The sequence below is a fragment of the Rutidosis leptorrhynchoides genome, chromosome 1 (genome assembly GCF_046630445.1).
Source record: "Rutidosis leptorrhynchoides isolate AG116_Rl617_1_P2 chromosome 1, CSIRO_AGI_Rlap_v1, whole genome shotgun sequence".
NCBI lineage: Eukaryota > Viridiplantae > Streptophyta > Magnoliopsida > Asterales > Asteraceae > Rutidosis > Rutidosis leptorrhynchoides.
In genome coordinates, this window is record NC_092333.1 from 498,580,350 (window position 1) to 498,596,093 (window position 15,744).

The window sequence follows — 15,744 nt, forward strand, 5'->3', positions numbered from 1 at the left end:
TCTATACTTTTATGTGATTTTACCTTGAATACTCCTATCCAACCCTGGTTTCAGTTTTCTTCTATTATGATCCTGAAATACAACATTTAAATCATAGCCTGTAATTTAAGGTATCATTTACAAGTTGACTATAACTAAGACCACTATTGTCCCTGAACCTACTTATTAACATTGTTGACAGACCACATAAAGTAAAAAATATGTAGAAGATTAAGTACAAAAATATATGACTAAACCATATGCTGAAATACAACTACAAAATCAAACTACTAATGAATTTTACATGTTTTTGGCTCATTCAACATTTATACATTTAAGAGGATAAAACACAATTCAGTACGACCCATTAATAAATGACTTGGGTAGAATTAACTCCAATAGGTGTAATAAATTCCATTGATAGGACCATGACATAGAACTAAAACGAAATCAGAAGGTTATGTTGCAGAGGGGTTATTGTAGTATTTCTTCCTCCATGTAACGACTTTAACACGTATTTTCCTTCTTCATCAGCCATTAGGAATGATTATTTGAAAATTAGAGTTTTCCCTCCATTGCAGATACAGTTAATTTTTATATGTATATATGTGACTATTGGGTTTATATTTATACAGTTATTTCAATGAATTCGAAATAAATATATTGGAGGGAAAAATTTGATTGTTCGAAAAGTTTTGAGTTGTAGTTTTGAGGAGGGATTAATACATTTGTAAGGATGAAACCGTTAGTTTAAAACATATTATTTGTAACCACCCACAAAAAAAACTCTAACCAACATTTATAATCTGAAGGTAGTTTATATTACTCTGTTTAAATAAATAAAAAAATCAGTGTTGAAAAAAAAAAGTATTTAGCTAACATGTTGATACAGTTCATACAGTAGATAACAAAAAATAAAGATAATTGAGCTTACATGGTTATCACTTATCAATGATGTCATAAGCCATTGAATAAGAATTAGCAAAGTGGACCTTAAAACACATAACCTGTATACAAAGAAAACAACAGGAAATCATAAAATATATCATGCATACATATAGCTTAGTATGCTTAATCGATTAAATATTATGCCTAATAACATATATCTAAAACGATATAACCCACCTTTAAACCAAACCCCTAATTTCGTTGATGCAGTAACGGTTAAACCAAAGATTCATTCAGAAGCAACTGAATTACACATAATATAATAAAGATATGTGGAACGTGTGAATTCATCGCAAAGTTCACTCTTATAAACAAACCTGGAAACAATAATATAAATTATAATGTACTGTTGATTATACAATACCTGACATGAATTAGGTGTGGAAGATTGGATATTTATAATTTTTCGTTATATATTCCAAATAAGCAGCATTAATTCTCCCGGTTGTTAGTGACTTTATTCAATTCTCATATGTTTTATCCGCAACCAGCTTCTATACATTCATCGCTTCAAAATTAGGGTTTCAATTTTTGGGGTTCCATGTATGTAACACGATTATCAACGAATTGCTTCGGATTTAGGGTTTATTGATGTTGGTGTTAGATAGGGTCAAGGTTGAAAAACACGCGAGACGGGTCGAAATGGTACCGACCTCAAAACGTCGCAACGGAAAAAACGGAAAAACGGGGTCGAGACGGGGTCGAAACGGATGTTGACTAATGTTGACTTATATATATATAAATATATATTTTGACATATTTTAGAGCTAAAAAACCTTCGTTGACAAGTTTGTACCTATAATTGCTATTAGCGTTAATATAATACAAAATGGAATACTAAACTAAGTCAATTTTGATTGATTTGACAGACTTATGACCGATTTTAACAGAATTTCTGACTTTTGACCGGCGTTGACCCAATTTTTCCTGCATTTGACCTAACTTTTGACCGTTGACCGGCTTATAAGAAAACGGGACGGGGTCGAAACGGTTTAGTCACCAAAATGCCGCAACGGGCGTTGCAACGGACGCCGTTTACAACAGTGGATAGGGTTTTCTCTACGATTTATTGGAGTGGTGGTTGAGGGAAAAAAAATTAGGTTAGGGAAACTGATTATTTTCATAATATGGATGGAAGTAAAGTAGGGGTATGAAGAACAATATGTTTGAACAATATTTTGGGTTCCTGTAAGATTAATTGATACGGAATAAGTATCAACTAACATGACGGTGATGAGCAGAAAGGTATTAGGTTCCAGAGAGAAAAATTGAGCGTGATTATTTGTGAAGGGAAAGTTTTGAGATGAATGCGGTTTTACTAATGAAATAACTTCCCCGTACTTTTTAGAGGGTAAGTAAGTTTAGGGGCATAATGGGAACACTCTTTAACTTTAATATGAGAGAGACAATTCTTAATGTAGATAAATATTCACCATTAGATTTCCTTATAGTTTACTAATGTATGGCACTATGGCTAGGATTGGATTTGGTAAGAAATCTTCTTTTAATCTTAATTAATATTAATATTAATATCCACTCTGCTTTAATATATAGAGAAGATAGAGAAGATTTAAGCATTTGACCCATCAGAGATTATACATAAACTATTTTTGTAAGTAAAGGGGGTGAATCGCCACCTCTATCCTGTATTGATGAGTATATGCACTTAAAGTTGAACTTTTTATTTATGTAGTGTATTTATTATTTGATTCAATCCTAAAGCAACAAAACAAGTTATTATTAATCATTATAGATGGTATGGATAAACAAAGATAGTGGAGACTACTAGTAGCATATTAGTTCTCTGAGCAGGATCTATATGAATTTTGTCGAATGGATTAAAGACAGGCCAACACAAAATGAATTTGAATAGCCTTCAAATTTACAAGACTACTTATATATACATTCAATCAGGTTGCATTTGAAGTTATAGATAGAGAATGAAGTGCAAAGTAGAGGTATAACATATACTATGTGAAGTCAAGTTAAAGAATGAAGATCGTCAAAGTATGATAGTTAACCAGCATATTAGAGCATCCTTGTCCAACTGCACATGTGTGTGCAGTCCACAAACGATAAACAAAATACAATGTTCAGTCATGTCCAACAATGAGAAAGAAGATGATATGGAGTTGGTAAAAGAAAAAAGGCATACATGTACACCTTGTCAACATTCGAGATCAGCCACACAAACAAGACATTTTACATTATTATTATCAGGCCAAACAAAAGTACTCTGTAATATATAATCCGTTACAATCCACAAGTTCAAGACAATAACAATTTAGATCCAATCGATGCTTGTTTGCTGATATTCTATGAGAAAAAATCATAATAGACAGGCGATGTGTTTCCATAATTTGTGGGTAGGATAGAGAAAAAACCAAATTCGTCAGTTACCTGAGCAATACGACTAGCAGCTTCATTCATCTCCGATGGGAGTGGGACTGGGGATATGTTTTCATGAGAGTATTAATTGTATTCTGAATAGCTAATGTTGTTGAATCTACTACATCACCTTCATAAATCAATCTGAACCCATAACTTTTATCATAATCACCTATAACTTCCACAGTATCACCGGCTTCCACCACAAGTGTTGTCTCATTAAGTAAGCAGATGGATATGATTTTCGTGCCAATGTAATCAGAAATCTCAAATTCATAACTTGTTTCTTTCGTTCTGTTACACAGTCCTAAAGAGAATAAAATGTTAGATTCATTTGCTGCTGCATATAAAATCGCACCATAAATTTTCCTTTTGGGTGCAACAAAAGATAAAACTTGTCCTTCATCTCCTTTATATTGAAAGACTTCAGGAACCATCGTATAAGTCAGATCGATCCACAATGGTTTAGCGATGAATGATTCCTGTAGAGTTCATGTGGTATTTATAAGCAGGGTTAAATACTTGCATGAAAGGGCCCGCATTATTCACAATATATTGTTATTATCCTTCAAATATTTAGAATGAAAAATAAGGGCAGGAGTACTTAATTACTTACCTCAAACAATTTAGAACGAAAAACGTTAGCCTTTCGAATCGGATCAAATGGCATAACATCCAGTGACGAACAGCGTTTTGCGTTAATCAATGTCAACTTTGATGGAAGAAGTGGAAGAGACCGTAATTTATGACAACCATGTATATCAAGGTGAACCAGTTGCGAGAGTTTGCTTAGGCTGTCTGGTAGGCTACAGAAGTTGTTATCTGAAAGGTACAACTTTTGTAGTGACTCAAAGTTTCCAATTTCACTGGACACGTTGGAGTGTATCATGAGACCTTCAGATCCATGATTCGAGCAACGATTGAGATCGAGTATCCTCAGAGATTGTAACTCGGACATGTTTGAAGGAAAATTCACTAGGTTTGTACAACTCCTCACTATAATCACTTTAATACTTGGCGGAATATTTGGAATTGACTTTATGTTTTCGCAATAGGAAAGATTCAATGTATGAAGTTTCTCGAGACAGATAATAGAGCTATCCACCTCGTTCAAATTCGGGCAATTAAAGAAGTTAAGTACCTCAAGGTTCTCGAGTCCAATGAAACTTCCGGTCATGGTTAATGACGTTGAAAAAGAAACGTCCAGAATCTTGAGCTTCTTAAGATTAAGATTCTAGATACACAAAAACATATATATTATTATCAAGTATCAAATCAAATTCAAATTATAATATGATGATGATAAATCTAAAAAAGTACATCTTCATACCTTAATTCCATCCCACAGTATTTTCAAACTGCTGCCCCTCAGCATGATAACCACCACATTAGGCATATCAAAGTTGTTGATATTTCTCCAAGGGAAATCTTCCCATTCCAAGTATTTCAATTGTTTGAAAGATAAAGGCATGTCATCATTGGAACAAGGTTGATACATCTGGAATTTAAATGATAGGTTTCCAACTAACTTAATGAACCTCAAATTATTCATCTTTTTAAATGCACCTATTACGTTTTTTATAGATTGTTGTTCTTCACTCGTGTTGTAGTCAATTTTCAAGCTGATGCTTTCAACAGAACTTGTTCCCTGGTAAATAATAAAGAAGTAAAAAACTAAGCTAGTATCTATTTCTATTTCCTATTAAACTTTGGGTGGAAACAATTTACGAAGGCAGAGATCGATCGATAGAGAGAGAGGGTACGTACCGAATTATTTTTCAGTACATGAAGCACGTCTCTTTCATCCACCAATCGTGTACGTTTTCCAGGCTCTTTCTTGTTTTCTTGGCGCACCACTTCTTTCCCCATTTCCCTAATCACTTCATGTATCACCACTCTCCATACTTCAACATCATTCTCAAAATCATATTCTATTTTAACCAGACCTCTATCAACAAGGGGTTTGATTTTAATCTCTGGGAAAAATAATTCATCTTCGTCATGCAATATTTTGCACACTGAATGCTCATACTTAATGACATAATAAATATTCATTTCCGTATATGCATCCTCGATATTTTCATATGACTTTGAATTCCATTTCCATCCATCAAAGAAGCAAACGATATCCAGAAAGAAACTCTTGGTTTCATCAGAAAGTGTATCATAGCTCATTCGAAGCTTCTGTTGAACATCTTCAAGAGGGATTTTTTTCAGTATCTTCAATAGGTTTGGCCATTCTCCCCTTTCATGAGCTTTAAAATGGAGACCCCATACCTCAAGAACTAACGGAAGCCCTCCAGCATGATAGACTATTTCATCCACGAACTTCTCATCAACATAGTCGCCTTCAGCATATGCGTATCCAACAAAGAGTTCAAAAGATTCCTCCCAATCCAAGAATTCCATATCATAACAAGTGTATGGTAGGTTACCAAGAGACCCTTTATTTCTTGTTGTCACAATTACTCTGCTGCTTCCAGATCCTGAACTTAATGAGGCAGAATGTAAACCGGCCTAGTGCTTTCAAGTCATCCACCTTCTCAACATCATCAAGCACCAAAAGAGTCTTTTCACTCTCTAATAATCTTCTTATTTCAGGGGCTCCAACATTTTCGTGAGTCGGATCATTTCCGGTTAGACCACGAAGGACCTCCCGCAGCAATTCAACCTCCCAAAATGGACCCTTGTTCTTGTAAAAATGGATGTTCTTAATAAAACAATAGTAGTCGAATTCTGCAACAATTCTATCAAACACAGCTTGGACAATAGTTGTTTTACCAGACCCGCTGATTCCAAAAACCGCCACAATATTGTGAAAATCAAGGTCACCTAACCTTAATGCTGAAATTATAGCTTGTGCCCGTGGTTCAATCCCAACAGCGTGTTGAGCATCAAATAGCTCCAATGGAATTTTAATCTTTTTGAGATCTTGAATGATGTTCTGTATGAAGGCTGCCTCATCATCACTGCCAAAATTCACAGATAATACATTAAAGCTTAACAGAAACAACAATATGCATTTAATCTTCAATTATATTGTTTTTTGTTTATACTTGTAGAAATTAAATTAAATGAATACTAGCTAGCTAGCTTACCCATTTTTTAAAGGATGACCGGACCTTTGACCTGCTTCTTTGAGGGCCTTTCTCCATTGGTGAACTCTCTTTGGATCTATGTTGGCTTCGTGCGCTCGGAAGGCTTCCTCAAAACATCCTTTTATATTTCGAACATCGGACGGATCGACATTCAAAAATACCGGAATAACTTTCCTGTTCTTAAAATTGAGGAGGGAATCCATAATGAGAACCAACTCATCAAGAGACTCAACTGAAGGAGAGTAATTAGTGGAAAATACAACGAGATAGGTATGAGACTCTTCAATAGCTTTCAAAAGCTCAGAACGCATATCTTGGCCTATTGGAAGAGTGTTGTGGTCAGATATGGTAAAAATGTTGCGTTTCAGGGCTGCCTTCAGGTGGCTTACAAACTTATTGCCGGTATCTTCCAACGAATAATTCACAAACACATCATACTTTGGCCTTTTACAGAGGTGAACGTCATCGTAAGAAGAACTGAGATCGTTTTTCCTTTTAGAAGAAGAACAAGGGACCAAAAATGATGATGATGATGATGATGATGATATAAATTTAGAATTATCGAAAGCAAAAAAGAAAAGAACCTTAAATAAATAATGGGAAAATAAAGTGAATAAAACATACATTACTTCTTTTCCGAGTATTGTACGATCGGAGAAGCTCCGACGATTCATCATCATCGTCGTTGACAGTTGCCGATTTCGACGAATTTGGCGGATGTAGCAAAAGGTTGTTCTGATTTTCTCTCCGAAAAGGAAAATTAAAAACTAGTGGTGGAAGATATTTTATTCCATTAAGCTTGAGTAATGTTTTAATTTTATGCTTTAGTTACTCGGACAATTTAAGTAAAAGGATATAAGGAAAGTGAGAGGAAATGTACTTGAAACTTTTCTGAAAAATAGTACGGTGGGAAACAACCTGGAAATAGATAATACTACGATATTATTCAGTTTTATACATAAAAATGAAATGAAATGAATCAGCACCACATATTCTTGTAATTTTACTTGGTACGTAGTACTTAATTGACAAGATATTCATTGGCTCTTATTTTCAACCATATTTTTTTTTTAAGGCGAAAAAAACTTAAATTAATAATGATAACTTCATCAAAGGAATAAAGATTACCAAGAGAAAAATACAGTGGGAGAGGCTTTAGAAGCCTAAACCAAAAAACAATAGAACATGATGAAAGATTGAAATCCTAATACAACAATAAAAATGGATTGATATCCTAAACACTTGGTTCATGATGTAGTTGTGGTTGGAAGATATGAGTCTAAGTGTTATCCCTGACCTGAAGTATCCACTTAGGTCGCCTTTCACTTAGTGTGTGGTCATTGGGGAGGGGTTTACCGGCCATGCCCTCGGATTGGTCCGGGTTCCTCCAGGGCGGTAGTTGGGGGCAGGTTATGAAATTACGGGAAATGAACGTGTGTGTGGTTAAGTCTCCTGGGTGATCCCAAACTGATGTACAAAAAAAAAAAGTGAAGTGTTATGTATGAAAAAAAATTGTTAAATTAAATGGTATGATTATATTTGGGTACTAATGGTCGTGTTGGCCAAGTTTATGTTGAGGAAGTTTGTATGAAATGAAATGAGGGAATGATACGCTAAAGCTTGTTATGGTAAAGTTTTTTTGTGTATGAAAAAGGTCAGGAAAGTTGAGCATTAGATATGTGATTTAACTTGTGCTTTGAGAAAGTGTCAAAATGGGTTGAAATCGTGTCAAGGTCAAAATGCGTCGCATTTTTTTACAATGCGCCAAGCCGCATTTTCATTTGATTTTATTTCAACTGTTGACGTTTAGATGCGGTCACTATGGTTAATTGATTCACAATTGAAAGGACCCGTTCATATACATTATAAACGATTCACAATAGTTGATTACATCGCGAGGTATTTTGACCTCTATATGATACATTTTACAAACATTGCATTCGTTTTTAAAAGACAAACTTTCTTTACAACGAAAGTTGACGGCATGCACACAATTTCATAATACATCCAACTACAATTGACATAATAATAATCTTGATGAACTCAATGACTCGAATGCAACGTCTTTCAAAATATGCCATGAATGACTCCAAGTAATATCCTTAAAATGAGCTAATGCACAGCGGAAGATTTCTTTTATACCTGAGAATAAACATGCTTTAAAGTGTCAACCAAAAGGTTGGTGAGTTCATAGGTTTATCATAACAATCATTTCAATATATTAATAGACCAAAAGATTTCCGTTTATAAATATATGTACACTCGCAAGTGTATAAGAGTATTCTGTAAATTGTAGGCACCCGGTAACAAGCCTTAACGTTCATGTTTTACCCTCTGAAGTACACCAGATCAGGTGTGTTTAAAATAACCTCGAAGTACTAAAGCATCCCATAGTCAGGATGGGGTTTGTCAGGCCCAATAGATCTATCTTTAGGATTCGCGTCTACCGTACATAGACAAGTAGTTTAATGTTACCAAGCTAAGGGTATATTTCTGGTTTAAACCCACGTAGAATTAGTTTTAGTACTTGTGCCTATTTCGTAAAACATTTATAAAAAAACAGGGCATGTATTCTCTGTAGTGACCCGAACTTTTCCATGTTTATATATATTAATTGAGATTGATATTTACATGATTAAATGTTTCCAACATGTTAAGCAATCAAACTTGTTAAGACTTGATTAATTAAAATATGTTTCATATAAACAATTGACCACCCAAGTTGACCGGTGATTCACGAACGTTAAAACTTGTAAAAACTATATGATGACATATATATGGATATATATATATAGTTAACATGATACTATGATAAGTAAACATATCATTAAGTATATTAACAATGAACTACATATGTAAAAACAAGACTAATAACTTAATGATTTTTAAACGAGACATATATGTAACGATTATCGTTGTAAAGACATTTAATGTATATATATCATATTAAGAGATATTCATACATGATAATATCATGATAATATAATAATTTTAAATCTCATTTGATATTATAAACATTGGGTTAACAACATTTAACAAGATCGTTAACCTAAAGGTTTCAAAACAACACTTACATGTAACGACTAACGATGACTTAACGACTCAGTTAAAATGTATATACATGTAGTGTTTTAATATGTATTTATACACTTTTGAAAGACTTCAATACACTTATCAAAATACTTCTACTTAACAAAAATGCTTACAATTACATCCTCGTTCAGTTTCATCAACAATTCTACTCGTATGCACCCGTATTCGTACTCGTACAATACACAGCTTTTAGATGTATGTACTATTGGTATATACACTCCAATGATCAGCTCTTAGCAGCCCATGTGAGTCACCTAACACATGTGGGAACCATCATTTGGCAACTAGCATGAAATATCTCATAAAATTACAAAAATATGAGTAATCATTCATGACTTATTTACATGAAAACAAAATTACATATCCTTTATATCTAATCCATACACCAACGACCAAAAACACCTACAAACACTTTCATTCTTCAATTTTCTTCATCTAATTGATCTCTCTCAAGTTCTATCTTCAAGTTCTAAGTGTTCTTCATTTATTCTACAAGTTCTAGTTACATAAAATCAAGAATACTTTCAAGTTTGCTAGCTCACTTCCAATCTTGTAAGGTGATCATCCAACCTCAAGAAATCTTTGTTTCTTACAGTAGGTTATCATTCTAATACAAGGTAATAATCATATTCAAACTTTGGTTCAATTTCTATAACTATAACAATCTTATTTCAAGTGATGATCTTACTTGAACTTGTTTTCGTGTCATGATTCTGCTTCAAGAACTTCGGGCCATCCAAGGATCCGTTGAAGCTAGATCCATTTTTCTCTTTTCCAGTAGGTTTATCCAAGGAACTTAAGGTAGTAATGATGTTCATAACATCATTCGATTCATACATATAAAGCTATCTTATTCGAAGGTTTAAACTTGTAATCACTAGAACATAGTTTAGTTAATTCTAAACTTGTTCGCAAACAAAAGTTAATCCTTCTAACTTGACTTTTAAAATCAACTAAACACATGTTCTATATCTATATGATATGCTAACTTAATGATTTAAAACCTGGAAACACGAAAAACACCGTAAAACCGGATTTACGCCGTCGTAGTAACACCGCGGGCTGTTTTGGATTAGTTAATTAAAAACTATGATAAACTTTGATTTAAAAGTTGTTATTCTGAGAAAATGATTTTTATTATGAACATGAAACTATATCCAAAAATTATGGTTAAACTCAAAGTGGAAGTATGTTTTCTAAAATGGTCATCTAGACGTCGTTCTTTCGACTGAAATGACTACCTTTACAAAAACGACTTGTAACTTATTTTTCCGACTATAAACCTATACTTTTTCTATTTAGATTCATAAAATAGAGTTCAATATGAAACCATAGCAATTTGATTCACTCAAAACGGATTTAAAATGAAGAAGTTATGGGTAAAACAAGATTGGATAATTTTTCTCATTTTAGCTACGTGAAAATTGGTAACAAATCTATTCCAACCATAACTTAATCAACTTGTATTGTATATTATGTAATCTTGAGATACCATAGACACGTATACAATGTTTCGACCTATCATGTCGACACATCTATATATATTTCGGAACAACCATAGACACTCTATATGTGAATGTTGGAGTTAGCTATACAGGGTTGAGGTTGATTCCATAATATATATAGTTTGAGTTGTGATCAATACTGAGATACGTATACACTGGGTCGTGGATTGATTCAAGATAATATTTATCGATTTATTTCTGTACATCTAATTGTGGACAACTAGTTGTAGGTTACTAACGAGGACAGCTGACTTAATAAACTTAAAACATCAAAATATATTAAAAGTGTTGTAAATATATTTTGAACATACTTTGATATATATGTATATATTGTTATAGGTTCGTGAATCAACCAGTGGCCAAGTCTTACTTCCCGACGAAGTAAAAATCTGTGAAAGTGAGTTATAGTCCCACTTTTAAAATCTAATATTTTTGGGATGAGAATACATGCAGGTTTTATAAATGATTTACAGAATAGACACAAGTACGTGAAACTACATTCTATGGTTGACTTATCGAAATCGAATATGCCCCTTTTTATTAAGTCTGGTAATCTAAGAATTAGGGAACAGACACCCTAATTGACGCGAATCCTAAAGATAGATCTATTGGGTCTAACAAACCCCATACAAAGTACCGGATGCTTTAGTACTTCGAAATTTATATCATATCCGAAGGGTGTCCGGAATGATGGGGATATTCTTATATATGCATCTTGTTAATGTCGGTTACCAGGTGTTCACCATATGAATGATTTTTATCTCTATGTATGGGATGTGTATTGAAATATGAAATCTTGTGGTCTATTATTATGATTGATATATATAGGTTAAACCTATAACTCACCAACATTTTTGTTGACATTTTAAGCATGTTTATTCTCAGGTGATTATTAAGAGCTTCCGCTGTCGCATACTTAAATAAGGACGAGATTTGGAGTCCATGTTTGTATGATATTGTGTAAAAAAACTGCATTCAAGAAACTTATTTTGTTGTAACATATTTGTATTGTAAACCATTATGTAATGGTCGTGTGTAAACAGGATATTTTAGATTATCATTATTTGATAATCTACGTAAAGCTTTTTAAACCTTTATTGATGAAATAAAGGTTATGGTTTGTTTTAAAATGAATGCAGTCTTTGAAAAACGTCTCATATAGAGGTCAAAACCTCGCAACGAAATCAATTAATATGGAACGTTTTTAATCAATAAGAACGGGACATTTCAGTTGGTATCCGAGCGTTGGTCTTAGAGAACCAGAATTTTGCATTAGTGTGTCTTATCGAGTTTGTTAGGATGCATTAGTGAGTCTGGACTTCGACCGTGTTTACTTGAAAAATGATTGCTTAACAAATTTTGTTGGAAACTATATATTTTTAACATGTGAATATTATGTGATATATTAATCTCTTAACGCGTTTGATATTATGTGATAGATGTCTACCTCTAGAACAAGTCCCATTGACTCACCTAATAATAATGAAGAGTCAAATGTAAATTGGAATGATTCGTGGACTGATTCACAAGTTCCCGAAGAGGAACCGGAAGAAGAGTCGGAACCGGAAGAAGAATCGGAACCGGAAGAAGAATCGGAACCGGATGAAGAAATAGAACCGGTGGGGGAAATAATAAAACGGTTAAGTAAAAGAAAATCCTCAACCAACCGACCAAGGTTAATTATGGTCAATGGTGTTTCCGCCAAGGAAGCAAAATATTGGGAGGATTACCAATTCTCCGATGAATCGGATTCCGACGAGAATTCCGATGATGTTATAGAAATTACCCCAACTGAATTTAAAAAGGCAAAAGAAAATAATAAGGGAAAGGGCATAAAAATAGAGAAATCTAATTCCAACCCCGATGAACTTTATATGTATCGTCAACCCCCGAAGTCCTTAAGTTGTAACAATGACCCGGGAACCTCTAAACCACCAGGTTTTTCTAAACCAATGTGGACAACGACGGCTCGTATTAGGGGAACATCATATATCCCTAGAAACTTGGCAAAACGAACCAAAACCGAACAAGAAGAAACGAGCGAGTAGGAATAAGATAGTTGTATTCGTGTGGTGTAATATATGTAATATAGTGTGCTTATGCTTTATGATATATGTAAAAATTGCTTGTATTAATAAGTATTTTTTTTATGAATCTAACTCTTGTCTATTTTATAGTATAAAAACACAAAATGGATAGACAACCCAATATTTTAAGAGACCTACCCGGAGACATGATTGATGAAATCTTGTCTAGAGTCGGTCAGAATTCCTCGGCACAACTATTTAAGGCGAGATCAGTTTGTAAGACATTCGAAGAACGTTCCAAGAATGCCTTGGTTTATAAAAGGCTTTCGTTCGAAAGATGGGGGATATCACATTGGGAAATCCATAAGTTACGATGTGTTTACTTTGACGCATATATTGCGGGGAACCCAAATGCTATTTTACGCAATGGGTTAAGAAATTATTTTGACTCAAAATATCCGAATATTGGACTTCGTGATTTAGAAAAAGCGGCTAACATGCAACATAAAGAAGCATGTTATGCTTACGGATTAGTAATGTTCGCTTCTCACCAAAGTGAGAACAAGAACATCGGGCTACAACTATTAAACAAAACGTTTCCACAAGTGACGGAGTCGGTAATTGGGGTAAGAAATGAGGTTTTTAGATTGTTACGGGACTGTTGGACATTACGTAACCCTCGTCCTTTTGACGACGTTACAACACGCTGTCTTATCAACGGCCATAACGGTTATGTTCCACAAGACCAAGGATGGGAAGTAATCCTAGTAAAACCAGAATGCATGACTTGTTTCTGGACGTATGAATTACGTGTCTTTATTGCCTTTGCTGAACGAATTGTGTACTAGCTAGAATTATCTTCACAACCATCTTGTATCAAATTTATTGTGTGCTATATTTCATGCTATATGTAAAATAAGCGGTATTGTAAGTTTGTAAAATATTGTGAAAAAGTTTGAATGCGAAATATTATTATAATCAGTTTTTCATATAGAATTGTAGTAGTTGAATTGTATATTAGCTACTAAGTATGAACTTAACGGGTAGGTACTACCCGAATTTAAACTTATAAAATGCTAATATGAAGAAAAAGCTTTTATAAATGAGTTCATATTATGCTACGAAATACTATTAACTACTCTTAATATTCTGTATGATTAACTTGTTCCATTTGACTATTTTGAAGGAAATGGCACCGACTACTCGACACACCGTGAATATGAATGAAGAGGAATTCCGTACTTTTCTAGCTTCAAACATAGCCGCAGTACAGGCTGCGCTACATACCAACAATAACCTTGGATCTAGCAGTACAGGAAATCGTGTAGGATGCACCTACAAAGAATTCACTGCATGCAAACCTTTGGAATTTGATGGAACCGAAGGACCGATCGGATTGAAACGGTGGACCGAGAAGGTCGAATCGGTGTTTGCCATAAGTAAGTGTACTGAAGAGGACAAAGTGAAGTACGCTACGCATACCTTCACAGGTTCTGCGTTAACATGGTGGAATACCTATCTAGAGCAAGTGGGACAAGACGATGCGTACGCACTACCGTGGTCAGCATTCAAGCACTTGATGAACGAGAAGTACCGTCCCAGAACCGAGGTCAATAAGCTCAAGACAGAACTTAGAGGGTTACGAACCCAAGGATTTGATATTACCACGTACGAAAGACGATTCACAGAATTGTGCCTATTGTGTCCGGGAGCATTCGAAGATGAGGAAGAGAAGATCGACGCGTTTGTGAAAGGATTACCGGAAAGAATCCAAGAAGATATAAGTTCACACGAGCCCGCCTCTATACAACAGGCATGTAGAATGGCTCACAAACTAGTGAACCAGATTGAAGAAAGAATTAAAGAACAGACTGCTGAAGAGGCCAATGTGAAGCAAGTCAAAAGAAAGTGGGAGGAAAACGGTGATAAGAATCACCAATACAACAACAACAGCAATTACAACAATAATCGCAACAATTATCCCAACAATCGCAACATCAATCGCAACTACAACAAACGGCCCAACAACAACAACAACAACAACAGCAACTACAACAATCATCCCAACAACAATAATAACCGCAACAACAACAACAATCAGAAGCAGCTATGCCAAAGGTGTGAAAAGTATCACTCGGGGTTCTGTACCAAATTTTGCAACAAGTGTAAAAGAAATGGTCATTGCGCGGCGAAGTGTGAGGTCTACGGACCAGGGGTTAATAGAACGAAAGGAACAAATGGTGTCGGAACGAGTAATGGCGGAGCAAGTAGTGTCGGAGCAAGTTATGCCAATGTAGTTTGTTATAAATGTGGAAAACCAGGCCACATTATTAGAAATTGCCCGAACCAGGAGAACACGAATGGATAAGGCCGCGGAAGAGTTTTCAATATTAATGCGGCAGAGGCACAGGAAGACCCGGAGCTTGTTACGGGTACGTTTCTTATTGATAATAAATCTGCTTACGTTTTATTTGATTCGGGTGCGGATAGAAGCTATATGAGTAGAGATTTTTGTGCTAAATTAAGTTGTCCATTGACGCCTTTGGATAGTAAATTTTTACTCGAATTAGCAAATGGTAAATTAATTTCAGCAGATAATATATGTCGGAATCGAGAAATTAAACTGGTTAGCGAAACATTTAAGATTGATTTGATACCAGTAGAGTTAGGGAGTTTTGATGTGATAATCGGTATGGACTGGTTGAA

At 34.6% G+C, this 15,744-nt stretch overlaps 2 protein-coding genes across 3 annotated transcripts in view; both read right to left on the reverse strand.

Moving 5' to 3' along the window:
* Positions 1–3,063: 3,063 nt before the first annotated feature.
* Positions 3,064–15,744, reverse strand: part of LOC139886627 (TMV resistance protein N-like) — a 104,218-nt gene continuing 91,537 nt past the window's right edge. Inside the window, exons 5-8 of the mRNA XM_071870550.1 lie at positions 5,083–5,102; positions 4,646–4,963; positions 3,932–4,549; positions 3,064–3,797 (exon numbers count right to left, since the gene is read on the reverse strand). Coding sequence (XP_071726651.1) covers positions 3,354–3,797; positions 3,932–4,549; positions 4,646–4,963; positions 5,083–5,102 — 1,400 coding nt within the window. The 3' untranslated portion in view covers positions 3,064–3,353. The remainder of the gene's footprint in view (positions 3,798–3,931; positions 4,550–4,645; positions 4,964–5,082; positions 5,103–15,744) is intronic.
* Positions 5,402–7,241, reverse strand: LOC139875746 (TMV resistance protein N-like). 2 transcript variants are annotated; one of them, XM_071863056.1, is made up of 3 exons: positions 7,038–7,241; positions 6,414–6,905; positions 5,402–6,284 (listed from the first exon to the last, which is right to left on the reverse strand). In XM_071863056.1, the coding sequence occupies exons 1-3, from the start codon at positions 7,091–7,093 to the stop codon at positions 5,762–5,764; spliced, it is 1,071 nt and encodes a 356-aa protein (XP_071719157.1). In that variant the 5' UTR covers positions 7,094–7,241; the 3' UTR covers positions 5,402–5,761. The 2 variants fall into 2 exon arrangements, with proteins under 2 accessions (XP_071719157.1, XP_071719154.1); XM_071863053.1 differs by having other exon boundaries at positions 6,414–7,241.

Excerpts from the sequence above, each read along its gene's own strand:
- LOC139875746 (XM_071863053.1), bottom strand. The coding sequence starts at position 7,093 with ATGATGATGAATCGTCGGAGCTTCTCCGATCGTACAATACTCGGAAAA. Across the intron at positions 6,285-6,413 it reads GGTCATCCTTTAAAAAATGG|TGATGATGAGGCAGCCTTCA; the intron begins GTAAGCTAGCTA and ends GAATTTTGGCAG.